The 25,324-nt window shown below is 39.0% G+C and overlaps 3 protein-coding genes and 21 non-coding genes across 24 annotated transcripts; 5 read left to right on the top strand and 19 right to left on the bottom strand.

Moving 5' to 3' along the window:
- Nucleotides 1-413: 413 nt before the first annotated feature.
- On the bottom strand, nt 414-532 carry Trnal-caa. The gene is made up of 2 exons: nt 495-532; nt 414-458 (listed from the first exon to the last, which is right to left on the bottom strand). It is a non-coding gene; the product is annotated as a tRNA-Leu (tRNA).
- Nucleotides 533-1,312: 780 nt separating this feature from the next.
- Nucleotides 1,313-1,384, bottom strand: Trnag-ucc. Its single transcript has one exon. It is a non-coding gene; the product is annotated as a tRNA-Gly (tRNA).
- A 1,084-nt stretch (nt 1,385-2,468) lies between these two features.
- Nucleotides 2,469-2,540, bottom strand: Trnag-ucc. The gene has a single exon. It is a non-coding gene; the product is annotated as a tRNA-Gly (tRNA).
- A 185-nt stretch (nt 2,541-2,725) lies between these two features.
- Trnal-caa lies at nt 2,726-2,844 on the bottom strand. The gene is made up of 2 exons: nt 2,807-2,844; nt 2,726-2,770 (listed from the first exon to the last, which is right to left on the bottom strand). It is a non-coding gene; the product is annotated as a tRNA-Leu (tRNA).
- A 351-nt stretch (nt 2,845-3,195) lies between these two features.
- Nucleotides 3,196-3,267, top strand: Trnae-cuc. The gene has a single exon. It is a non-coding gene; the product is annotated as a tRNA-Glu (tRNA).
- Nucleotides 3,268-3,625: 358 nt separating this feature from the next.
- Nucleotides 3,626-3,697, bottom strand: Trnag-ucc. Its single transcript has one exon. It is a non-coding gene; the product is annotated as a tRNA-Gly (tRNA).
- A 185-nt stretch (nt 3,698-3,882) lies between these two features.
- Trnal-caa lies at nt 3,883-4,001 on the bottom strand. The gene is made up of 2 exons: nt 3,964-4,001; nt 3,883-3,927 (listed from the first exon to the last, which is right to left on the bottom strand). It is a non-coding gene; the product is annotated as a tRNA-Leu (tRNA).
- Nucleotides 4,002-4,351: 350 nt separating this feature from the next.
- Trnae-cuc lies at nt 4,352-4,423 on the top strand. The gene has a single exon. It is a non-coding gene; the product is annotated as a tRNA-Glu (tRNA).
- A 358-nt stretch (nt 4,424-4,781) lies between these two features.
- On the bottom strand, nt 4,782-4,853 carry Trnag-ucc. Its single transcript has one exon. It is a non-coding gene; the product is annotated as a tRNA-Gly (tRNA).
- A 185-nt stretch (nt 4,854-5,038) lies between these two features.
- Nucleotides 5,039-5,157, bottom strand: Trnal-caa. The gene is made up of 2 exons: nt 5,120-5,157; nt 5,039-5,083 (listed from the first exon to the last, which is right to left on the bottom strand). It is a non-coding gene; the product is annotated as a tRNA-Leu (tRNA).
- A 2,568-nt stretch (nt 5,158-7,725) lies between these two features.
- LOC124199636 (ankyrin-3-like) lies at nt 7,726-8,595 on the bottom strand. The gene has a single exon (XM_046595545.1). It carries the CDS (start codon nt 8,593-8,595, stop codon nt 7,726-7,728), a length of 870 nt encoding a protein of 289 aa, XP_046451501.1.
- Nucleotides 8,596-9,120: 525 nt separating this feature from the next.
- On the bottom strand, nt 9,121-11,677 carry LOC124199637. Its single transcript, XM_046595546.1, has one exon. The coding sequence runs from the start codon at nt 11,578-11,580 to the stop codon at nt 9,121-9,123; it is 2,460 nt and encodes an 819-aa protein (XP_046451502.1). The 5' UTR covers nt 11,581-11,677.
- A 4,190-nt stretch (nt 11,678-15,867) lies between these two features.
- LOC124200430 lies at nt 15,868-17,294 on the bottom strand. Its single transcript, XM_046596664.1, has 2 exons — nt 16,801-17,294; nt 15,868-16,737 (listed from the first exon to the last, which is right to left on the bottom strand). Exons 1-2 carry the CDS (start codon nt 17,264-17,266, stop codon nt 16,376-16,378), a joined length of 828 nt encoding a protein of 275 aa, XP_046452620.1. The 5' UTR covers nt 17,267-17,294; the 3' UTR covers nt 15,868-16,375.
- A 2,318-nt stretch (nt 17,295-19,612) lies between these two features.
- Nucleotides 19,613-19,731, bottom strand: Trnal-caa. The gene is made up of 2 exons: nt 19,694-19,731; nt 19,613-19,657 (listed from the first exon to the last, which is right to left on the bottom strand). It is a non-coding gene; the product is annotated as a tRNA-Leu (tRNA).
- Nucleotides 19,732-20,511: 780 nt separating this feature from the next.
- On the bottom strand, nt 20,512-20,583 carry Trnag-ucc. The gene has a single exon. It is a non-coding gene; the product is annotated as a tRNA-Gly (tRNA).
- A 193-nt stretch (nt 20,584-20,776) lies between these two features.
- On the bottom strand, nt 20,777-20,895 carry Trnal-caa. The gene is made up of 2 exons: nt 20,858-20,895; nt 20,777-20,821 (listed from the first exon to the last, which is right to left on the bottom strand). It is a non-coding gene; the product is annotated as a tRNA-Leu (tRNA).
- A 350-nt stretch (nt 20,896-21,245) lies between these two features.
- Trnae-cuc lies at nt 21,246-21,317 on the top strand. Its single transcript has one exon. It is a non-coding gene; the product is annotated as a tRNA-Glu (tRNA).
- A 615-nt stretch (nt 21,318-21,932) lies between these two features.
- Nucleotides 21,933-22,051, bottom strand: Trnal-caa. Its single transcript has 2 exons — nt 22,014-22,051; nt 21,933-21,977 (listed from the first exon to the last, which is right to left on the bottom strand). It is a non-coding gene; the product is annotated as a tRNA-Leu (tRNA).
- A 350-nt stretch (nt 22,052-22,401) lies between these two features.
- Trnae-cuc lies at nt 22,402-22,473 on the top strand. Its single transcript has one exon. It is a non-coding gene; the product is annotated as a tRNA-Glu (tRNA).
- Nucleotides 22,474-22,831: 358 nt separating this feature from the next.
- Trnag-ucc lies at nt 22,832-22,903 on the bottom strand. The gene has a single exon. It is a non-coding gene; the product is annotated as a tRNA-Gly (tRNA).
- Nucleotides 22,904-23,088: 185 nt separating this feature from the next.
- Nucleotides 23,089-23,207, bottom strand: Trnal-caa. The gene is made up of 2 exons: nt 23,170-23,207; nt 23,089-23,133 (listed from the first exon to the last, which is right to left on the bottom strand). It is a non-coding gene; the product is annotated as a tRNA-Leu (tRNA).
- A 780-nt stretch (nt 23,208-23,987) lies between these two features.
- Trnag-ucc lies at nt 23,988-24,059 on the bottom strand. Its single transcript has one exon. It is a non-coding gene; the product is annotated as a tRNA-Gly (tRNA).
- A 654-nt stretch (nt 24,060-24,713) lies between these two features.
- On the top strand, nt 24,714-24,785 carry Trnae-cuc. The gene has a single exon. It is a non-coding gene; the product is annotated as a tRNA-Glu (tRNA).
- Nucleotides 24,786-25,143: 358 nt separating this feature from the next.
- On the bottom strand, nt 25,144-25,215 carry Trnag-ccc. The gene has a single exon. It is a non-coding gene; the product is annotated as a tRNA-Gly (tRNA).
- Nucleotides 25,216-25,324: the final 109 nt, after the last annotated feature.

The following is a 25,324-nucleotide window of genomic DNA, read 5'->3' on the forward strand; positions in this document are numbered from 1 at the left end:
TTGTATTGACACGAAAGAGTACAATTTGAGAAAATGAGTTCGATACAAAACGAGCTTGAATTGTCTCGGATCGAGAATCGGGAGAGATATTAGCTCTACGGTGTCGGAATTGCCACTGCCTGTGGTCTGGACCGCTTTGTCCCGGGATGGGAATTTCGGTGCCCTAAGGGCGCTGAGGTGTCAAATTTCCATCCGTAACAACTATGCTAACCACTATACCACCATCGCTTGACGGGAGTTAGCGTCATGATTTCCGTATTGTCACATCTTTTTAAATTACAGAACATCGACCAGTATTACCACTTGGTGACCTTGTATCGTGGTACATTAAGCATTCTCTATCACTATATCAAAACAACCTCTCTAATTATGTTGCAATGCGATGATCATGTGTATTCAGATATTTATATGTTTGTCAGGAGTGGGATTTGAACCCACGCCTTCATTGAAGACCAGAATACTGCAACTTCTTTTATTGAAGCAAGGTTTACGCCCTTGAGTCTGGCGCCTTAGACCGCTCGGCCATCCTGACCACATCAGGTGTACCTAAATTCCTTTGCCCAACAGATGTGACATTAAAACTCTTCTAACTCATTCAAGAGTTCCTTGCCATAGGCGATTTATACCAGGTCAACAATTGTATTACGTTGTATTGCGTTTGAATATGTATTTTTTTTGAATATGTATTTTCTTGAGTCTGGTGCCTTAGAGCGCTCGGCCATCCTGACCTCATCAGATCTAGCTAAATTTCTTTGCATTACAGATGTGGAATTTAAACTCTTCTAACTTATCCAAGAGTTCCTTGCCCTAGGCTGTTTATACCAGGACAACAATTGTATTATGTTGTATTGATTTGTAATATGTATTTTTCAAGCTATTAAATCCCATATTGTCTAGTGGTTAAAATACCTGGCTCTCACCCAGGAGGCCCGGGTTCAATTCCCGGTATGGGAAAAGAGGAACTGTAAAATTTTGCAAGTTTTGGCCTTTTTTGTCAAATACATCTGGCAAACAGTTTCTGCGTTTCCAGAACTATTGCAATCGGCTTAACTTACATACATACGAGCCAAAATCTTTCTAGTACATTGGATATACTAAGTACATCGGCATGTTTCCATCGAGACTCCATCATAAAATGGTTTCTTTGCAAGAAATATCGCCAAAGAATAAGAAATTACATCTATGTCAATTATTCATGTGTGGACGAAAAAGAAATGAACAACTATATTTTACCTAAAGAGTAACATTTGTGTAAATTGACTTCAATTCCGTAGGTTGACTAGTCTGCTAAGAAATAGCAAGATTGCTAAACTGCGATGGCCGAGAATCGAACTCGGGTCAATTGCTTGGAAGGCAACTATGCTAACCACTATACCACCATCGCTTGACGTGAGTTAGCGTCATGATTTCCGTATTGTCACATCTTTTTAAATTACAGAACATCGACCAGTATTACCACTTGGTGACCTTGTATCGTGGTACATTAAGCATTCACTATCACTATATCAAAACAACCTCTCTAATTATGTTGCAATGCGATGATCATGTGTATTCAGATATTTATATGTTTGTCAGGAGTGGGATTTGAACCCACGCCTTCATTGAAGACCAGAATACTGCAACTTCTTTTATTGAAGCAAGGTTTACGCCCTTGAGTCTGGCGCCTTAGACCGCTCGGCCATCCTGATCACATCAGGTGTACCTAAATTCCTTTGCCCAACAGATGTGACATTAAAACTCTTCTAACTCATTCAAGAGTTCCTTGCCATAGGCAATTTATACCAGGTCAACAATTGTATTACGTTGTATTGCGTTTGAATATGTATTTTTTTTGAATATGTATTTTCTTGAGTCTGGTGCCTTAGAGCGCTCGGCCATCCTGACCTCATCAGATCTAGCTAAATTTCTTTGCATTACAGATGTGGAATTTAAACTCTTCTAACTTATCCAAGAGTTCCTTGCCCTAGGCTGTTTATACCAGGACAACAATTGTATTATGTTGTATTGATTTGTAATATGTATTTTTCAAGCGATTAAATCCCATATTGTCTAGTGGTTAAGATACCTGGCTCTCAGCCAGGAGGCCCGGGTTCAATTCCCGGTATGGGAAAAGAGGAACTGTAAAATTTTGCAAGTTTTGGCCATTTTTGTCAAATACATCTGGCAAACAGTTTCTGCGTTTCCAGAACTATTGCAATCGGCTTAACTTACATACATACGAGCCAAAATCTTTCTAGAACATTGGATATACTAAGTACATCGGCATGTTTCCATCGAGACTCCATCATAAAATGGTTTCTTTGCAAGAAATATCGCCAAAGAATAAGAAATTACATCTATGTCAATTATTCATGTGTGAACGAAAAAGAAATGAACAACTATATTTTACCTAAAGAGTAACATTTGTGTAAATTGACTTCAATTCCGTAGGTTGACTAGTCTGCTAAGAAATAGCAAGATTGCTAAACTGCGATGGCCGAGAATCGAACTCGGGTCAATTGCTTGGAAGGCAACTATGCTAACCACTATACCACCATCGCTTGACGTGAGTTAGCGTCATGATTTCCGTATTGTCACATCTTTTTAAATTACAGAACATCGACCAGTATTACCACTTGGTGACCTTGTATCGTGGTACAATAAGCATTCTCTATCACTATATCAAAGCAACCTCTCTAATTATGTTGCAATGCGATGATCATGTGTATTCAGATATTTATATGTTTGTCAGGAGTGGGATTTGAACCCACGCCTTCATTGAAGACCAGAATACTGCAACTTCTTTTATTGAAGCAAGGTTTACGCCCTTGAGTCTGGCGCCTTAGACCGCTCGGCCATCCTGACCACATCAGGTGTACCTAAATTCCTTTGCCCAACAGATGTGACATTAAAACTCTTCTAACTCATTCAAGAGTTCCTTGCCATAGGCGATTTATACCAGGTCAACAATTGTATTACGTTGTATTGCGTTTGAATATGTATTTTTTTTTGAATATGTATTTTCTTGAGTCTGGTGCCTTAGAGCGCTCGGCCATCCTGACCTCATCAGATCTAGCTAAATTTCTTTGCATTACAGATGTGGAATTTAAACTCTTCTAACTTATCCAAGAGTTCCTTGCCCTAGGCTGTTTATACCAGGACAACAATTGTATTATGTTGTATTGATTTGTAATATGTATTTTTCTAGCTATTAAATCCCATATTGTCTAGTGGTTAAGATACCTGGCTCTCACCCAGGAGGCCCGGGTTCAATTCCCGGTATGGGAAAAGAGGAACTGTAAAATTTTGCAAGTGTTGGCCATTTTTGTCAAATACATCTGGCAAACAGTTTCTGCGTTTCCAGAACTATTGCAATCGGCTTAACTTACATACATACGAGCCAAAATCTTTCTAGTACATTGGATATACTAAGTACATCGGCATGTTTCCATCGAGACTCCATCATAAAATGGTTTCTTTGCAAGAAATATCGCCAAAGAATAAGAAATTACATCTATGTCAATTATTCATGTGTGAACGAAAAAGAAATGAACAACTATATTTTACCTAAAGAGTAACATTTGTGTAAATTGACTTCAATTCCTTAGGTTGACTAGTCTGCTAAGAAATAGCAAGATTGCTAAACTGCGATGGCCGAGAATCGAACTCGGGTCAATTGCTTGGAAGGCAACTATGCTAACCACTATACCACCATCGCTTGACGTGAGTTAGCGTCATGATTTCCGTATTGTCACATCTTTTTAAATTACAGAACATCGACCAGTATTACCACTTGGTGACCTTGTATCGTGGTACAATAAGCATTCTCTATCACTATATCAAAACAACCTCTCTAATTATGTTGCAATGCGATGATCATGTGTATTCAGATATTTATATGTTTGTCAGGAGTGGGATTTGAACCCACGCCTTCATTGAAGACCAGAATACTGCAACTTCTTTTATTGAAGCAAGGTTTATGTCCTTGAGTCTGGCGCCTTAGACCGCTCGGCCATCCTGACCACATCAGGTGTACCTAAATTCCTTTGCCCAACAGATGTGACATTAAAACTCTTCTAACTCATTCAAGAGTTCCTTGCCATAGGCTATTTATACCAGGTCAACAATTGTATTACGTTGTATTGCGTTTGAATATGTAATTTTTTTGAATATGTATTTTCTTGAGTCTGGTGCCTTAGAGCGCTCGGCCATCCTGACCTCATCAGATCTAGCTAAATTTCTTTGCATTACAGATGTGGGATTTAAACTCTTCTAACTTATCCAAGAGTTCCTTGTCCTAGGCTGTTTATACCAGGACAACAATTGTATAATGTTGTATTGATTTGGAATATGTATTTTTCAAGCAATTTAATCCCATATTGTCTAGTGGTTAGGATACCTGGCTCTCACCCAGGAGGCCCGGGTTCAATTCCCGGTATGGGAAAAGAGGAACTGGAAAATTTTGCAAGTTTTGGCCATTTTTGTCAAATACATCTGGCAAACAGTTTCTGCGTTTCCAGAACTATTGCAATCGGCTTAACTTACATACATACGAGCCAAAATCTTTCTAGTACATTGGATATACTAAGTACATCGGCATGTTTCCATCGAGACTCCATCATAAAATGGTTTCTTTGCAAGAAATATCGCCAAGGAATAAGAAATTACATCTATGTCAATTATTCATGTGTGAACGAAAAAGAAATGAACAACTATATTTTACCTAAAGAGTAACATTTGTGTAAATTGACTCCAATTCCGTAGGTTGACTAGTCTGCAAAGAAATAGCAAGATTGCTAAACTGCGATGGCCGAGAATCGAACTCGGGTCAATTGCTTGGAAGGCAACTATGCTAACCACTATACCACCATCGCTTGACGTGAGTTAGCGTCATGATTTCCGTATTGTCACATCTTTTTAAATTACAGAACATCGAACAGTATTACCACTTGGTGACCTTGTATCGTGGTACATTAAGCATTCTCTATCACTATATCAAAGCAACCTCTCTAATTATGTTGCAATGCGATGATCATGTGTATTCAGATATTTATTTGTTTGTCAGGAGTGGGATTTGAACCCACGCCTTCATTGAAGACCAGAATACTGCAACTTCTTTTATTGAAGCAAGGTTTACGCCCTTGAGTCTGGCGCCTTAGACCGCTCGGCCATCCTGACCACATCAGGTGTACCTAAATTCCTTTGCCCAACAGATGTGACATTAAAACTCTTCTAACTCATTCAAGAGTTCCTTGCCATAGGCGATTTATACCAGGTCAACAATTGTATTACGTTGTGTGATGATGAGTCACAAGAGTCAAAACACGAGAGGTGCGGTTAAAGGTGTATTGAGAAACAACCAAGACAACTGTAACACGATTACAAGCATAAGCGAGTGACCGTATACAACGAGACCTCAAATAGATCGAATGTCCGATTTATATACGGGATGATGAGCGATGGCTTGTCTGATGGTAGCCATGCCTGTTAAAGTAATTAAGAAGGTGCGTATGGTAAACGCATCAACAAGTGTGAGAACTTGTCAATGGCTTTGCCATATGCTGTGAATTAACATTACACTCCTCCCCCGCTTGGAGATGTTCCAAACTGGGAAAGGGCGTGATCTTTAAACATTGGCAAAGCACAGCATCACTACATGTAAGATTAAAAGCACAACATTGCTACATATAAGGTCACTAAAACAGGCAAGAATGGTAAAAATCACTAAACAGGCAAGAGTGGCAAAAATCTGCATAAAGGCAAATGGTCAATGCTACTGGTGATTATTGTTATGTTTTTCTCCTTTTTTTTTTTAAGTTTGTAATCAACGATCGTCTCCATATCGACGGTTGAGGCTGCGGAGAGCGGAAAAATACCGCTGTTTCAGTTCCTCCTGGTCGATTATGAATTGTTTGATTAAATTCAGTTGTTCCAGCGCAAGGGCCGGATTGTTCTCGGGCGTCGGACGAGTGTTAGTCTGGGGAGCTGCTGGGCCGGCAGGGGCGGCAGGCTGTTGCTCCGGCGTCTGGACGGTGGTGGAAACGGGTCGTGGAGCCTGCGGTCTTATGGAGGGGACCACTGCTATGACCTGTCGAGTCCTATTTTTCGAAATCGGAAACGGGGAAGGTTCATCGTCGTCGTCTGATGAATAGGGGGAGGCGAAAATACAACGCGGTTGTATTTAAATTTAGAAGAGCGTGCTGTAGACGGCCGCTTAACGCCCCGTGTTTTCTGGTCGTCAGGAGAAGTGTACGAAGTCGATGTCCCAGGTTCCGGCTCCGGATCGTTCGATGGAGACGGTGAAATTTGTAAGTCATCAGACGGATAACTCCGGTATTCGGTCCTAGGAAGAGGCCATTCAATTACTCGGCCAACTACTGGTGGCGTAGTGAGTTCCACTTCGTCGTGGATGAAGTCAGGTCCAAGAAGAAGTCGACCACGTCCGGCCATGATGAACAGGATAAAATATGTGGTAGCGAAGTGAAGAAAGAAAAGATTTTACAGCGATATTTATAGTAGATAGTCGAAGAAGATCGCAAGAGAGAAGTTGGGGCGGTAACCAACTTAAAGAAGGTGCAGACAAGATGAATCTAAATTTTTTTTTTTTTTTTTTAATGACGTCAAAGTCATTAGTCACTGTCAAAGACAGTAGCTAAGTCGAAGAGTAAAGTAGCTAAGATGAATAAATTCTTTTTCGTGCTTGCTTCAGTTGCTGGGCCTGGGAGTAAAAACGTCGATATAGTTCACGGCTGTCGTGGTTGTATTGGTTAATGAGGTCCTTCCTGTTTTGCTGATACTCCTCCTCGCTTCGGAGAAGAATTGGGGGAGCGTACATCTGCTCAGCTTCCCCGCTGCATTCGTTGTTGGGGAGTCCTGGTGGAAGGGGGGAAACTGCTTTTTCGTCCGAGGCGAAGTTTAGTGGTAGATCAGGGTTCGGCTCCGTCGATCCGCTATCGATTGAACTTATGTCATCGTAGTAAAGATCGTCGCTGTGTAGTGGATCTTCATCTTCCGGATCCGCTTCGTGAAGTGTTATTAGTGAATCTGCTTCAAGGTCGATTTGTTCTTTGTTGTTAATAAATCTCCTTTCTGTTTGAAACACTACTGTTTCGCTGCTGCTGATAATCACTTTCGCTGGTATTTTCCTTACTCTTGCTTCTACGTCCAGGAGTACCACGGTCTTTTCTTTTCTATCGGCTACTAACGCGAACGTTCTCTTTAGCACCTTTGCGTTGGCGTCCATGTAAGCTGCTTGGGTAAAATCGATTCATTAGTGATGCTATGTCAAGGCAATGACTAAAAAGTCGGTAACTGCGATTTATTGGCTAATTAACATCTTTCTTTCTTTATTTTTTTTTTTTTTTAGCATTAAATGTTATTGGCTTTTTTTTTTTTTTGTTTTTAGGTTTTTCTTTTTTTTTTTTTTAGGTTTTTCTTTTTGTTGTTTGTAAACAACTATTAGCTGCTACTGGTGATTACTACAACGCTTTGCTACAATTGTATCTTTTTATTATTATTATTATTATTTTTAATTCCTTTATTCTAATTCGTTTAGATCGTCGTCATCTTCATTCTCGGAAGGCGTTATTTTGTTGTCGGCAATAATGTTTTTCTCGACGTCGCTGTCTGATTCGCTTGTTATCAAGGAATAGTCCCGTCGGTATCCAGGTGGTGGGGGTAGTTTTGATTTCGCTTTGTCTATTAGGCGTTTAAAATTTCGTAATTTGAGACTTGGTGCACCGTCGTCTAGGCGTGACATTTCGGTTCTTGTAGGGTAGATGTTCTCGTTGACCTTCCTCGTGGCGGAATAGGGATGTGCTTAATTGGCGGTATTTCTTCCAAGTCTGGCATATCCTCGTAGTTTCCTTTTTGGGAGGTCTCGTCCGACATTATGTTCATGGCTGCTATCGCTTTCTCGATTCTGTCAGAATTGTTGTAATAAAATCTAGTGTCGAGTGTTTTATAGGCCTTTTTCCTATTTTCATGATTGTAGAGGCGTAAATATTGATAGACGGCATTCCTGCCATCTTTTTCTGCGGCCATGATTGGAGTTTCGTGGTTACGATTTCCAAGTTCCAGGCGGGCTCCGTGAGAAATCAATACCCTTAACGTAGGTATATCGTTCACGAAGTGCGCGGGCGTGTTTCCGTTATTGTCCTGTAGATTTACGTGTGCTCCGTGGTATAGTAGAATGTCGGCAATTTCATGGCGGTTTTTTTCCACTGCTAGATGGATATAAGAAAGAGATTTATGCACTTTTGTGTTGACAATGTGCTGGAATCTGTCTAGCTCTACTAGAGCCCTTATGGTTTCGATGTCGTTTCTTCTTATAGCCACTGAAATGGGGCAGCTGAATTTTCTGTTGATTAGAAATGACTCGACTTTTGGGTTTTGGCTGAGGATGTAATCGATACAATTCCTAGCCTGATGGCTCATTGCCAAAGTCAAAGGAAATTCCTGATTAATCAGATCGTGCTCTAAAAGGTTTTTCTTGTAAATATGGACGAACCGTATACTATTTACGTCATCCCGTGAGATGAGTATTTCTGTGATTGTTCTAGCCAATCGATCTCCGCTGTAGATTGTGGCGCCCTTGTAGATCAAGTCTTCAATCATGTTAATTCGGTGTAATCGTACCGCGGTCACTAACGCCGTTTCATTCTTTGAGTTACTTTTTTCGACGTCTGCATCGTGTTCTAGGAGAATCTTGAAACATTTGTACGAATTATGTTTGATAGCTACCAGAAGAGGCGTTTTTTGTCGATAGCTGTTCTCAATGTCCTCTGGGTGTCGCGTAAGCCAATACTTCAGCTCGGTGTGACTGTCCATCAAAACCAGTTCGTGAATTTTCGGGGTGGTTTTTTCAATTCCATGTTTCCAGTTGGGAGGAAAAGCATTTCTCCTACTCATGTGGGTAGTGCTAAAGGTCCAAATCCGTTGACGTTCCGAGGGGGTCGTTGCAAAATCCTCTTGGTTCATTTTTTCTTTTCTTTTCTATGATGATATGGTGTTTTGGATATTAGAAGGTGGTTTTTTTTTTTTTTTTTTTTTTTTTTTTTTAAACATATTTTTGTATATAGTTATTCAAAGCATTTCTACTCTACTCCATGCGGCGATAAGTATGTTGTCAATTGTCAGCAGTTACAGATGAATTTGATTAAGGAAACTATTTGCTCGGCTTATTGATTCGACAGGCGCACTTGGTGGCATAACATATGGATACATATTTCCTGGCATTATAACTGGATGGTTTGTGGCATATGCCATGTGATGACTCTGCTCTATTGGTATTTCTACTGCTGCACGGCGATTTCGGCGTTGTTGAAACGAATCTATCATAGCTGGTATAGGGTTGACTCGTGCAAAAATATACGCGACTAGGATAAACATTATAAATCCTATCGTAGTAAAAACGATAATTTTTAGGTAATCTGTCCAAGAATACATGTCTCCAATTTTCGTATCCTGTTTCTCTGACATTATCATTCCAGCTAACGAATTGTCGTGCGTTTCCTCTATCCTACCTATCAATTCGTTTAAAACATTGAGTCGTTCTAAGTCTGTTACTGAATGAGCTGGGTGTCCTTTTAAAGCGTAGTTAAAATCGTTAAGGGAGAGCTCTTCAAACTGCGATACAAGATTTAAATTTGGTGTGTGTATATTCGGCGTTTGCTCCGTCCAATCGGCGTGGGTTGTATTGTGTTCCCAGTGAAATGTTTTTCCGTTTAGATTGACAAGGTTTGTTTTCCAAAAACAATTGGAAAACGGGTGGATTGACCATCCATCTGTTCCAATTGTATAGTTGTTATTTTTGTAAACCGTGTATGGCTGGAATCCACATTTCGTTTCTATTGCTCCGACTGTAACTTGTTTCTTCTCGCATTCCTGTAGAAGTAGAGATTGTCCGAGTCCTTGAAGTCGTGAACAAGTTGGTAATTCCAATGCTGCTGCGGCTAGAATTCCATTTGTTTGAGACAGTGTCATGGCTTGCAATCTTCTCAGCACAGACACCTGGCAGTATATTTGTCGTATCTCTCTTGCCAGCTCATTTTCGTGTTGAATCTCGATGCTCTGCTTATATTGCTCGTGGAAGGATTGGATGATGGGTTTGATGATCTCGCTGATTTCTTCTTTGTTTGCTGTTGTTGGTTTATTTTGTGTGGTGTTTTTGCTTTTGTCGGTTGAGTCGTTCAGGTAAGGTAATGTGGCTTTTGTTGGTATAGGTATAGTTTTGGAATCGTTTTGGTGAGGTATGATGGTTCTGGTGGGATGAGGTAAGGGTAAGGGTTGTTTCGTAACTTTTTGGTTGGGACTTGTTTTTGTTTGGGGTGGAGTGTTGGTTTGTGTAAAATTACGTGGGCGTGGTACAGGTGGTCTTGTTGGTTCGGTTAAGGGTATGGGTTTTGAAGTTGAAGTTGTCGTCGATGTCGTTGTTGTTGTGGTTGTTGTTGTAGTTGTTGTTGTTGATGTCACTTTTGGTGCAGGCTTTGTCGGTGCAGGTACTGGAGGATCTGTAGGTCTTGTTGGGTTCATTGTTGTCGGGTTGCTTGAATTATTATTGATTCCTGCATCTGGCCTCGCTATTTCGCCTGCGAAGACTGTTGTTAGATTTTTCTGTTGATTATTCCCTAGATTTTGTTGTATGATTTGTGACGCTGCTGCAACTTTAGTTTCATTTATGATCGGTGTTTCTACGGCTTTTATCTCCAATATTTCAGGGTACTCTTCTTTGTTGGTCTCTGTTTTTGTATCTGGAACTGGCGTTGTTTCTTCTTTGTTGGTCTCCGTTGTTGTATCTGGAACTGGCGTTGTTTCTGGTAACGTTTCATCTTCAATGAGGCTCATGTTATTTCGATTCTGGAAGATTGGCGGCATCGTCGGGAATGGCATATCATGAATGGAAAAGTTTTTATGCCACTCGAGAATCCTGGAAGGTATTAAGCTGGGATGCTCTTCGGAATTTATTAGATTAGGGTTGTATGCTTCGAATTTCCATTTCTGATGTCTGGGTTTCTGGTCATCGTTGCATAATCCTAATCTTAACTTTCCTTGGTGAAATTCAATGCATTTGATTGAGTTCACATCCATTAATTGTCCAGTTATCTCGTTTGCTCCCCATCTCATACTATCTGGGTTGCATTGCTCGAGAACTGCGTTCTTTTCGTTTATTCTTAAACAATGATTGGTGTCGAACTTCCTGATGGTATAGTCGATGTCGTATTCAAACAGTTGATCTGGAAACTGCATCGGGTCTCCTGGTGATTGACATGGCTCCATAGAGATGTTTAATTTTCCGTGTATATTGTTCATACACATCGGCGTTTTTCCATTTTTGTTTTTGTTCATAAGTTGTCCCCAATTAAATATATGGTCTATATTTAATAGGTTTTCCGCAGGGCTGCTTCTGAATTCTTCGTGGACGAATTCCCATTCTTCTATTGTGATGTTTGGATATGCTTGACGTAGGTTGTAGTCCGTATTACGTTGATCAAATCTCCACATCTGCTTGATTGAATGGGGCTCCATTTCACAAGGTTCAAGTGACACCTGGTCCTTGACTGCTGTAAGACATCCTTTCGATTGCGTTTCCATGATGTACATTCGGTAGTCATCATAGATCCAAGTCGAGTGGGGTATCGAACAATCTTTGAAGAGCAGGTGGTTTGGGTTGTTTACTGTCAGACAGTAACTGGTTCCATTTGTTGTAAAACGAATGGAATAGTCCGTGGAAAATTCGAAGAGCTGCTGCGTTTTCGGCCAAATTCCTAGCTCGCTCCATGTAGTTTTGTTGATTGGAACTCGAGGCATCAGGAACAGATGATTTTCGATGTCGGAAGTTGTTACCACGTAACTTTTGTCTTCATATTTCTCGTCGAACTCGGTGGGTGGAAATGATGCAAGGGGATTAAGGTGTCCCCATGCAAACACGTGGCTATTTTCGTTGTTAATTTGTTGGAGCTGTCTTGTGTGTCGAGTTTTTGACGTTGGGTTTGTTAAGAAGAATTTTTCGATCTCGTCTTCAAAAACTATGTGGGTATCCGGTATGCCAATTATTTTGTAAGAATTAGACATACCGGCGCAAAGGTTGACTTTTTCGGGACCAAATAAAATTTCAACTTGTTTTTCGGTATCTAATATTCTACCTGTCTTTATCTGTTTTAATCTTGGGTTTCTGTCTATTTTAATGAGAGATATTTTACCTGTTCCCTTAAATTGTTTCTTTTCTTGACATTTTACCTCGACTGTAGGAACATTTGGTATGCGCCACACAATAGTATTGTGGTTAACGATAAGGTGTTCGTTTTTCAAAGATACGTTATGCGATCCAAATGGTGATAGAAGTGGTCCATCGGTGGACTCTTGTCTAATCTCAATGTCTTGGGCTAAACAATTCACTACTGAATATTCTTTTATTGACATCCATTTTCCTTCACCTACTGGTTTTTGTCTATAACTATATGTTTTTCCGTTAACTATATTCTTATTTCCTGCGCAGTTTAATAGCGATTTCATTTCCCAACATTCTTGGGGACTGACTTCTTTCGTCGTGTGAAAATGCTCCGTGTCATATGATCCTACCCAAAATGATCCTGTGATCTTTTTCGTTTCTATCCATTGCGAGCATACGAGTCCTTCTACTCGCAGGTCTGTTTGTATTTTAGTAGCCACATAATAGGTTACTAATTTGCTCATAACTTTCTGTTCATCCTCTTTATCAGTGTGATTTTTGAAACAATAATCTGGGTCTGTAAGGTCAAGCAGACCTCTCGTGACTGGTTTCGAGCAGTCGCAAATTTGAATATTAAGCGTCAAAATAGGCGTAAAGACAATCGACAAGTAGCATGCTGTGATAAGAACAGCGTTGTTTCCCATCTAATTTGGAAAAACAAAATACGATTACTGTTTGTTAAGCGTTAATTTCTATTTCTAAGTGGGTATCTATGTGATACTCGTATTTGTGTCGGTGGAATTACGGGATTGTTATTAGGTAATTCCTGATCTGTAACTCTTGGTTGTTTTGGGGGTCTACCTCCACGTTTTGGTTGTGGGGGAATTACAACCCCTGTTATCTTCGGAGGTCTACCTCTTCTTTTTGTCGCTGTTACGACTTCTTTTACTTTTGGAGGCCTACCTCTTTTCTTTCCTACTTTAGTTTGCATTTTCTTAATGGTCTTACGTCTTTTCTTAATAATTATTGGGTTAGGGCTAGTTATATTATTGGGAGTGCTGGTTACTAATTTTAACCTATTTACATGTACTATATATTTCCCTTCGTCCTCAGTGTTATTTATTTTGTCTGTTATTTTGATAATTTCATAGTTTAGGTCCGATATTTTTCTATTTATTTTATACGGTCCTAACCATCTATTATTAAATTTTCCTGGGGTAGAATGGGCTTTTAAAAGAACGTGATCGTTTACGTTATACTTAACTAATTTACTACCTTTGTCATATAGTCGTTTTTGCTTTGACTGAACTTTCTCTAATCGTTCTTTCGAACGTTTTAGAGCTCTTTTCCATTGTTTATCGTATTCATCTGCATCATCTTCAAAAACGTCTATATCATCATTGACAGAAATATCGCTTGGCACTACTGCTTCGCGTTTAAAAAATAGATAGAAAGGGCAACAGTCTGTACTAATTTGCTTTGCAGTGTTATATGCGAAAGTTACAAAGTCGAGATATTTATCCCATGACTCTGGTTCATCGTTCACATAACATGCGAGCATATCGCACAGAGTCCTGTTGAATCTTTCCACTAGTCCATCCGTCTGCGGGTGGTAACTTGTAGTTTTAATTTGCTTAATTTTAAAAAGAATGCATATTTTTGAAATGAGTTTTGAAAGGAAATTAGTTCCTTTATCTGTCAATACTCTTGCTGGAGGACCGAATTTTGTATAGACTTTTTTCACTAAATGTTCTGCTATCGTATGCGCTTTCTGGTCTTTCATTGGTATGGTCATTACATATCTACTTGCGTAATCAGACAAAACTAAAATATATTTGTTTTCTTCACTACTTTCCGTAACCGGCCCTACTATGTCCATTGCGACTTGTTCCCAAATGTTTGCTACTAAAGGCAATGGCTTAAGTGGGGCTTTAGTCGACCCATAGGCCTTACGTTTTGCACATGCAATACAATTGTTTACATATTCAGTAACGTCTTTTCCTAGTCCGGGCCAAACGAATTGGCGTTTTACTCTCGCTAGCGTCTTTGCTATCCCTAAATGCCCTGCTAAAATATGATCATGATTCAATTCTAAAATTTCATTAATTTTCTCTTTAGGCACAACTATTTTTCCTTCATTTGTTATTAAAATGCCTTCATTATTGAAACGGAATTCATTATATTCTTTCTTATTGCTTTCTTCTAGTTTCTGTATTATTTCTTTACAATAATTATCATTTCTCTGTGCTAATATTATATCATTTTGAACCTTTTCTTCTTTTACTAATATTATCGATCCTATTGATGGTAATGGAGTCCTACTTAATGCATCGGCATTTTGATTTTCCTGGCCAGGACGATGTAGGACTATCATATCGTATGATTGCATTTCATACGACCAACGAGCTAATCTGCCATGCGGATCTTTTTTCTTTATTAATGTCTCCAATGGTTTGTGATCTGTGTATACTTTAAAACTTCTTCCGTATAAGTATGGTCTAAACTGCTCTAATGCATAAACAATCGCTAAACATTCTTTTTCTGATACGTTCCAATTCCGTTCTCTTTCGTTTAAATGTCTTGACGCATAAGCTATAACTACTTCCTGTTCTCCGTGGGCCTGTGTTGGATCTGATTCTGAGGGGGGTATGTTCTGTATCTGTGCTAACACAGCTCCAATCCCGTATCCTGAGGCATCTGTGTATACCAAGAATTCCCGGGTGAAATCGGGATACCTTAAGAGTGGATTGTTGGTTAGCGAATTCTTGATACGTCGAAAGGCGTCCCTTTCGTTTTCTTCCCAAATCCAAGTCGATGACTTCTTTGTCAGTTCTGTTAAATAATGCGCTATCTCTGCGTAATTTCGAACGAATTTTCGATAATAATTAACTAATCCTAAAAACGAGAGTAGTTGCTTTACGTTTTGTGGTTCGGGGTAGTTTAGAATTGATGTAATTTTCTTATTGTCTGGATGAAAACCATTTACTGTAATCACGTGACCTAAGTATTTAATTTTTGTTTTGAAAAAATCGCACTTACTTAATTTTAATTTTAATCCTTCATTTGCCAGAAGCTTAAAGATAATTTTCAAATGTTTTATGTGGTCATCAAGCGTTTTACTGAAAACGATGATGTCGTCAAGGTAAACAAGTGTAAATTCGTACAGCACGTCCTTTAATACGTTGTTCATTTCTCTTTGGAATGTGCCTGGTGCGTTGCACAAACCAAATGGCATACAGTTAAATTCATACAAGCCATACTCACAAATAAAAGCTGTTTTATATTTATGTTTTTCTTCGATCTCGATTTGCCAGTATCCACTGAGCAAATCCAGAGTCGAGAAATACCTGGCACCGTGTAGACTATCAATAATTAGCTGAATGTTTGGTATGGGGTACCTGTCTTTTATGGTTACACTGTTTAACTCACGATAATCCACGCAAAATCTCATCTGTCCTTCTTCTTTTTTAGCTACTAAAAGAATAGGTGATGCAAAAGGGCTTGTACTGGGCCTAATTATATTATGTTTTAACATGTCTTCTATTTGTTTTTTTACAACAAGTCGTAGCCTTTCAGGCGTTCTCCTCATAGGCATAACGTTCGGAAGCTTGGTTGTACGTATAAGGTGCTTGACTGATTTTGCTTTTCCTAGCTCATTTAAATTCTCAGTAAAAAGCGAAAAATTTGAAATTAAAAGGTTCTTTAAATTTTCTCTGTGTGTTGTTGGTATGCCTTCTAAATTAAATTGGGGTGGATCAACTATGCTAATTGAGTTAATCTGTAATGGCGGTATTATAAGTTTCTTTAACTCGTTGTCTTGTTTATAGCTAATCGATCGTTCGCTAGGATTTATTATTATTTCGTTAGTTGCCAAGAAATCGTAACCTAAAATACATCCTTCTTCTAACTCTGACATTACATAAAATGGATGTTTAAACGAGTGTCTACGAGCTAGTCTAATATTTAGCTCGTAGCATCCTCGTGGTTTGACTAACTCTCCTGATACTGTTCTAAAAAGCTGTGTGCTGTCGTTGGCGGTATTTATTTCTTTAACTTCTCCATAGGGTACATTTATAAGTAGTCGATGTGCAAGGAAACTAGCTGAGGCACCTGTATCTACTAAAGCTTGTGTCTTTAGACCAGAAAAACTCACTGGTATACGCATTAACTGCGTAACGCTACATATTACGGGTATATTTATATTTACAACACTGTTACTCGATAAACCTACTGCTGTTCTGTTGACGGGGGCGGGGGCACGCTGCGACATTCTCGCGCGTAGTGGCCTCGCTTTCCACAAGCATAACACTCTATATGTCTCTTATTTCTAAATCCTTGGGCTGGGTTATACCAAGCGTTATGCTGTGGCCTAGCTCCAGGGGGACCTGAGGTAACGAAGTTATTCTGGCGCGGTACCTGATGGGCACGAAACGTTTGGTTTCGAAAATGCTGGGGATATTCACTTAAATTCTGAAATCTACGACGAGGATTAAACATAGGATTAAAATTTTGGGGACGCTGAAATTGTCCTTGTGATCTGTTTGAATAATTTTGTGGTGGTGGAGTTGGCTCTCTTCTCGGACGGTTATCTAGTGTATCATTATATCTGTTACCACTAGAACTACGTGATCTATGGTGTTGATTATTCGTACCTCTAGATCGAGGAATATTTCTATCCGCGCTGTGTTGGCGGCTTGGGGGGTGCTGAAAACGGATCCGATTTTCCGAATTGGACCGTCTACGATCGCCGGAAGGTGATCTGTGTCTGTTAAAGGCGTCGGCAACTGCTATTGAGGGAAAATCAATCTCGTTGTTTTCCTGTGGAGCATTTTTACCGATAGTTAGACCGGCTAACTGTTTCTCTAAATGAACAATCTTTGTTTTCTGCCGCAAGATCTCTATATCTTGCTCGTTATCGTGTGCAGAGATACCTGCTATAGTGGCCTTTAAACTCTTATCTTCATTCTGTTCCATTCTATTAACTAAAGTTTCTGCGGCGTAGGCGTTTTCGCATACGTCTTCGTAAGCACTATCAACATCCATGCGGCTCCAAACTATTTTCAATATTTTAGGCAAGAGACCCTTTAAAAGAATTTTTTGTTTAGCTTCGCCTCTCATTTGACTCAGAGATATTGCTAATGCCTTAGCTTCGTTCGTTGCTTTGTCACCTAATGTAATTTCTTTTCCATGAATGATGTCATATAACTGATTAATTCTACTAACGAAAGTTTGTGTGCTTTGATCGGGGGTCTGCCGAAGCTCGTTTAATTGTTTTCTTAAATTTTCTAACTCTGTTTCTGTAAGAAATCTATTTATTAAAGCTTTTTCCCATGCATCGTAATCTTCCTCATCTTGTGCTCTTTCCATATAATCACTATGCCAATCCGCAGCATCTCCTCTTAGTCTATCTGAAAAATATTTAATTTTATCTTTCTTCTCCAACCCTGCGCTTTGTGCGACTCTTTCCGCATCTTTTAACCAATTATTAACTAACTGCTCTCCTCTTTTGCCTTTAAAAATCGGAATAGATTTCCGTTCGTCCTGTGAATATAATTCACGTAAATGGCTCTTAGTTATTGGTGCATCTTCATTACTATTGCCTAACGTCATGGTTATAATATTAGTTGTTTGAGTGGGCTTTGAATGGGTTTGCGTATCTGCTACTAAAGTTGATTTCAAATGTTTTTGAATGTATAAATCTTTAGCTTTAATTTCTTGTTCGAGGTCAGAGATTTTATTGGATAAGTCTCGTTTGGTTGTTTTCAAAATTTTTACGCTTGCTTCTTTGGAGTTGGCTTCAATTTGCAATGTGTCTAGCTTCTGAGATAGTTCTTGGTTTTTATTTGTAAGTGTTGTTACGTCGTCTTCTGTTAATTTACTTGCGTTCTTCAAAGCTTCGTGTGCGTTGTCTAATAGATTGTAGCTATGGTTTAGTTGTTTTATTTTATCTTCAGTATCTTCCTTAAGTTGTGATAGAGAATCCCTTAAATCATTTATGCAGTCGTTCTGTCCTATGATTTCGCTCTTAGCTTTTTCTAGATCGGTTTTAGCTGTCTCGTATTCTGTCAAAAATGTTTTACTCTCATCGCTTGCCTGACTTTCTTTGGGTCTATTATTAAAATCTGCTATTAAAGTTGCTTGTTTAAAATTTGTTCGGGTTAATGTTTCTACTTCTGCTGTTAAACGGGTGTTTTCTAGATAAGAATCGGCTACTTTCTTTGAAAATTCTCTCCTTACTTTATCTACCTCTTTTTCAGTCTTTTTCGTTTCGTTCGCTACGTCTTGTTCAAGATTCTTTGCATACTCATCTAATGCTAATTGTTTGAAAAGAAGTTCCCTCTTAAATATTTTAAATGCTTTATTCCGAAAATCTACTTCTCGACTATGAGCTTCTCTAACATTTTGTAACAAAGGGTTAAATTTATTGGGGTCTGCTTTTAATTCTACGAAATATGTCCCTAATTTTTCTAAAACTTTTTCTTTAGCCTCACCGGTAAGATAAACTGAACTTCCAAACTCCTTTTTATGCAATTCAAATGTATACTGTTTCAAAAAATGATAAACTTGACCTGTGACTTCCTTTCTTTTTGCAATATAACTACTTCGTGTTAAGCGTTTATCTGAGGTTTCATCTATATTACTTTTACAAAGACTTATTAAATTTGACCAATGGGTAACAAAATTGTTTCTAACTTTTAGTACACTATCAGCTAAGGAATTTACGTACGCGTCTTCTTCTAGGTCTATCTCATCAATTAAAGACTCATTAATAGCTGTAAACGAAGTGTCGCTAATTGTTGTTTGAGGATTCGTCATTCACTTACAGTTTTGAGAAAATTGATGTTTCCTTCCTCGATGTAGATGATCTCGTTGTGGGTTGTCTGGTCGTCTGGTCGTCCTGTCGTCTGGTCCTAGGTGGTGTGGCAGCTGGGGGCGATGTTCCTTCTCGTTGACTCACGGCAGGTCTTGAAGTCCAAACTGGCACGTTCACCAATTTGTGATGATGAGTCACAAGAGTCAAAACACGAGAGGTGCGGTTAAAGGTGTATTGAGAAACAACCAAGACAACTGTAACACGATTACAAGCATAAGCGAGTGACCGTATACAACGAGACCTCAAATAGATCGAATGTCCGATTTATATACGGGATGATGAGCGATGGCTTGTCTGATGGTAGCCATGCCTGTTAAAGTAATTAAGAAGGTGCGTATGGTAAACGCATCAACAAGTGTGAGAACTTGTCAATGGCTTTGCCATATGCTGTGAATTAACATTACAGTTGTATTGCGTTTGAATATGTATTTTTTTTGAATATGTATTTTCTTGAGTCTGGTGCCTTAGAGCGCTCGGCCATCCTGACCTCATCAGATCTAGCTAAATTTCTTTGCATTACAGATGTGGAATTTAACCTCTCTAATTATGTTGCAATGCGATGATCATGTGTATTCAGATATTTATATGTTTGTCAGGAGTGGGATTTGAACCCACGCCTTCATTGAAGACCAGAATACTGCAACTTCTTTTATTGAAGCAAGGATTATGTCCTTGAGTCTGGCGCCTTAGACCGCTCGGCCATCCTGACCACATCAGGTGTACCTAAATTCCTTTGCCCAACAGATGTGACATTAAAACTCTTCTAACTCATTCAAGAGTTCCTTGCCATAGGCGATTTATACCAGGTCAACAATTGTATTACGTTGTATTGCGTTTGAATATGTATTTTTTTTGAATATGTATTTTCTTGAGTCTGGTGCCTTAGAGCGCTCGGCCATCCTGACCTCATCAGATCTAGCTAAATTTCTTTGCATTACAGATGTGGAATTTAAACTCTTCTAACTTATCCAAGAGTTCCTTGCCCTAGGCTGTTTATACCAGGACAACAATTGTATTATGTTGTATTGATTTGGAATATGTATTTTTCAAGCGATTTAATCCCATATTGTCTAGTGGTTAGGATACCTGGCTCTCACCCAGGAGGCCCGGCTTCAATTCCCGGTATGGGAAAAGAGGAACTGGAAAATTTTGCAAGTTTTGGCCATTTTTGTCAAATACATCTGGCAAACAGTTTCTGCGTTTCCAGAGCTATTGCAATCGGCTTAACTTACATACATACGAGCCAAAATCTTTCTAGTACATTGGATATACTAAGTACATCGGCATGTTTCCATCGAGACTCCATCATAAAATGGTTTCTTTGCAAGAAATATCGCCAAAGAATAAGAAATTACATCTATGTCAATTATTCATGTGTGGACGAAAAAGAAATGAACAACTATATTTTACCTAAAGAGTAACATTTGTGTAAATTGACTTCAATTCCGTAGGTTGACTAGTCTGCTAAGAAATAGCAAGATTGCTAAACTGCGATGACCGAGAATCGAACTCGGGTCAATTGCTTGGAAGGCAACTATGCTAACCACTATACCACCATCGCTTGACGTAAGTTAGCGTCATGATTTCCGTATTGTCACATCTTTTTAAATTACAGAACATCGACCAGTATTACCACTTGGTGACCTTGTATCGTGGTACATTAAGCATTCTCTATCACTATATCAAAGCATCAAAGCAACCTCTCTAATTATGTTGCAATGCGATGATCATGTGTTTTCAGATATTTATATGTTTGTCAGGAGTGGGATTTGAACCCACGCCTTCATTGAAGACCAGAATACTGCAACTTCTTTTATTGAAGCAAGGATTATGTCCTTGAGTCTGGCGCCTTAGACCGCTCGGCCATCCTGACCACATCAGGTGTACCTAAATTCCTTTGCCCAACAGATGTGACATTAAAACTCTTCTAACTTATTCAAGAGTTCCTTGCCTTAGGCGATTTTTACCAGGTCAACAATTGTATTACGTTGTATTGCGTTTGAATATGTATTTTTTTTGAATATGTATTTTCTTGAGTCTGGTGCCTTAGAGCGCTCGGCCATCCTGACCACATCAGATCTAGCTAAATTCCTTTGCATTACAGATGTGGGATTTAAACTCTTCTAACTTATCCAAGAGTTCCTTGCCCTAGGCTGTTTATACCAGGACAACAATTGTATTATGTTGTATTGATTTGGAATATGTATTTTTCAAGCGATTTAATCCCATATTGTCTAGTGGTTAGGATACCTGGCTCTCACCCAGGAGGCCCGGGTTCAATTCCCGGTATGGGAAAAGAGGAACTGGAAAATTTTGCAAGTTTTGGCCATTTTTGTCAAATACATCTGGCAAACAGTTTCTGCGTTTCCAGAACTATTGCAATCGGCTTAACTTACATACATACGAGCCAAAATCTTTCTAGTACATTGGATATACTAAGTACATCGGCATGTTTCCATCGAGACTCCATCATAAAATGGTTTCTTTGCAAGAAATATCGCCAAAGAATAAGAAATTACATCTATGTCAATTATTCATGTGTGAACGAAAAAGAAATGAACAACTATATTTTACCTAAAGAGTAACATTTGTGTAAATTGACTTCAATTCCGTAGGTTGACTAGTCTGCTAAGAAATAGCAAGATTGCTAAACTGCGATGGGCGAGAATCGAACTCGGGTCAATTGCTTGGAAGGCAACTATGCTAACCACTATACCACCATCGCTTGACGTGAGTTAGCGTCATGATTTCCGTATTGTCACATCTTTTTAAATTACAGAACATCGACCAGTATTACCACTTGGTGACCTTGTATCGTGGTACATTAAGCATTCTCTATCACTATATCAAAACAACCTCTCTAATTATGTTGCAATGCGATGATCATGTGTATTCAGATATTTATATGTTTGTCAGGAGTGGGATTTGAACCCACGCCTTCATTGAAGACCAGAATACTGCAACTTCTTTTATTGAAGCAAGGATTATGTCCTTGAGTCTGGCGCCTTAGACCGCTCGGCCATCCTGACCACATCAGGTGTACCTAAATTCCTTTGCCCAACAGATGTGACATTAAAACTCTTCTAACTCATTCAAGAGTTCCTTGCCTTAGGCGATTTTTACCAGGTCAACAATTGTATTACGTTGTATTGCGTTTGAATATGTATTTTTTTTTAATATGTATTTTCTTGAGTCTGGTGCCTTAGAGCGCTCGGCCATCCTGACCTTATCAGATCTAGCTAAATTCCTTTGCATTACAGATGTGGGATTTAAACTCTTCTAACTTATCCAAGAGTTCCTTGCCCTAGGCTGTTTATACCAGGACAACAATTGTATTATGTTGTATTGATTTGGAATATGTATTTTTCAAGCGATTTAATCCCATATTGTCTAGTGGTTAGGATACCTGGCTCTCACCCAGGAGGCCCGGGTTCAATTCCCGGTATGGGAAAAGAGGAACTGGAAAATTTTGCAAGTTTTGGCCATTTTTGTCAAATACATCTGGCAAACAGTTTCTGCGTTTCCAGAACTATTGCAATCGGCTTAACTTACATACATACGAGCCAAAATCTTTCTAGTACATTGGATATACTAAGTACATCGGCATGTTTCCATCGAGACTCCATCATAAAATGGTTTCTTTGCAAGAAATATCGCCAAGGAATAAGAAATTACATCTATGTCAATTATTCATGTGTGAACGAAAAAGAAATGAACAACTATATTTTACCTAAAGAGTAACATTTGTGTATATTGACTTCAATTCCGTAGGTTGACTAGTCTGCTAAGAAATAGCAAGATTGCTAAACTGCGATGGCCGAGAATCGAACTCGGGTCAATTGCTTGGAAGGCAACTATGCTAACCACTATACCACCATCGCTTGACATGAGTTAGCGTCATGATTTCCGTATTGTCACATCTTTTTAAATTACAGAACATCGACCAGTATTACCACTCGGTGACCTTGTATCGTGGTACATTAAGCATTCTCTATCACTATATCAAAACAACCTCTCTAATTATGTTGCAATGCGATGATCATGTGTATTCAAAAATTTATATGTTTGTCAGGAGTGGGATTTGAACCCACGCCTTCATTGAAGACCAGAATACTGCAACTTCTTTTATTGAAGCAAGGTATATGTCCTTGAGTCTGGCGCCTTAGACCGCTCGGCCATCCTGACCACATCAGGTGTACCTAAATTCCTTTGCCCAACAGATGTGACATTAAAACTCTTCTAACTCATTCAAGAGTTCCTTGCCATAGGCGATTTATACCAGGTCAACAATTGTATAACGTTGTATTGCGTTTGAATATGTATTTTTTTTGAATATGTATTTTCTTGAGTCTGGTGCCTTAGAGCGCTCGGCCATCCTGACCTCATCAGATCTAGCTAAATTTCTTTGCATTACAGATGTGGAATTTAAACTCTTCTAACTTATCCAAGAGTTCCTTGCCCTAGGCTGTTTATACCAGGACAACAATTGTATTATGTTGTATTGATTTGGAATATGTATTTTTCAAGCGATTTAATCCCATATTGTCCAGTGGTTAGGATACCTGGCACTCACCCAGGAGGCCCGGGTTCAATTCCCGGTATGGGAAAAGAGGAACTGGAAAATTTTGCAAGTTTTGGCCATTTTTGTCAAATACATCTGGCAAACAGTTTCTGCGTTTCCAGAGCTATTGCAATCGGCTTAACTTACATACATACGAGCCAAAATCTTTCTAGTACATTGGATATACTAAGTACATCGGCATGTTTCCATCGAGACTCCATCATAAAATGGTTTCTTTGCAAGAAATATCGCCAAAGAATAAGAAATTACATCTATGTCAATTATTCATGTGTGGACGAAAAAGAAATGAACAACTATATTTTACCTAAAGAGTAACATTTGTGTAAATTGACTTCAATTCCGTAGGTTGACTAGTCTGCTAAGAAATAGCAAGATTGCTAAACTGCGATGACCGAGAATCGAACTCGGGTCAATTGCTTGGAAGGCAACTATGCTAACCACTATACCACCATCGCTTGACGTAAGTTAGCGTCATGATTTCCGTATTGTCACATCTTTTTAAATTACAGAACATTGACCAGTATTACCACTTGGTGACCTTGTATCGTGGTACATTAAGCATTCACTATCACTATATCAAAACAACCTCTCTAATTATGTTGCAATGCGATGATCATGTGTATTCAGATATTTATATGTTTGTCAGGAGTGGGATTTGAAACCACGCCTTCATTGAAAACCAGAATACTGCAACTTCTTTTATTGAAGCAAGGTTTACGCCCTTGAGTCTGGCGCCTTAGACCGCTCGGCCATCCTGACCACATCAGGTGTACCTAAATTCCTTTGCCCAACAGATGTGACATTAAAACTCTTCTAACTCATTCAAGAGTTCCTTGCCTTAGGCGATTTTTACCAGGTCAACAATTGTATTACGTTGTATTGCGTTTGAATATGTATTTTTTTTGAATATGTATTTTCTTGAGTCTGGTGCCTTAGAGCGCTCGGCCATCCTGACCTCATCAGATCTAGCTAAATTCCTTTGCATTACAGATGTGGGATTTAAACTCTTCTAACTTATCCAAGAGTTCCTTGCCCTAGGCTGTTTATACCAGGACAACAATTGTATTATGTTGTATTGATTTGGAATATGTATTTTTCAAGCGATTTAATCCCATATTGTCTAGTGGTTAGGATACCTGGCTCTCACCCAGGAGGCCCGGGTTCAATTCCCGGTATGGGAAAAGAGGAACTGGAAAATTTTGCAAGTTTTGGCCATTTTTGTCAAATACATCTGGCAAACAGTTTCTGCGTTTCCAGAACTATTGCAATCGGCTTAACTTACATACATACGAGCCAAAATCTTTCTAGTACATTGGATATACTAAGTACATCGGCATGTTTCCATCGAGACTCCATCATAAAATGGTTTCTTTGCAAGAAATATCGCCAAGGAATAAGAAATTACATCTATGTCAATTATTCATGTGTGAACGAAAAAGAAATGAACAACTATATTTTACCTAAAGAGTAACATTTGTGTAAATTGACTTCAATTCCGTAGGTTGACTAGTCTGCTAAGAAATAGCAAGATTGCTAAACTGCGATGGCCGAGAATCAAACTCGGGTCAATTGCTTGGGAGGCAACTATGCTAACCACTATACCACCATCGCTTGACGGGAGTTAGCGTCATGATTTCCGTATTGTCACATCTTTTTAAATTACAGAACATCGACCAGTATTACCACTTGGTGACCTTGTATCGTGGTACATTAAGCATTC

The sequence above is a fragment of the Daphnia pulex genome, chromosome 8 (assembly GCF_021134715.1).
Source record: "Daphnia pulex isolate KAP4 chromosome 8, ASM2113471v1".
Taxonomy (NCBI): Eukaryota; Metazoa; Arthropoda; class Branchiopoda; order Diplostraca; family Daphniidae; genus Daphnia; species Daphnia pulex.

Excerpts from the sequence above, each read along its gene's own strand:
- LOC124199636 (XM_046595545.1), bottom strand. The coding sequence starts at position 8,595 with ATGATTGAAGACTTGATCTACAAGGGCGCCACAATCTACAGCGGAGAT.
- LOC124200430 (XM_046596664.1), bottom strand. The coding sequence starts at position 17,266 with ATGAGAGGCGAAGCTAAACAAAAAATTCTTTTAAAGGGTCTCTTGCCT. Across the intron at positions 16,738-16,800 it reads AAATATTCCTCGATCTAGAG|ATAACCGTCCGAGAAGAGAG; the intron begins GTACGAATAATC and ends ATGATACACTAG.
- LOC124199637 (XM_046595546.1), bottom strand. The coding sequence starts at position 11,580 with ATGTACATCATGGAAACGCAATCGAAAGGATGTCTTACAGCAGTCAAG.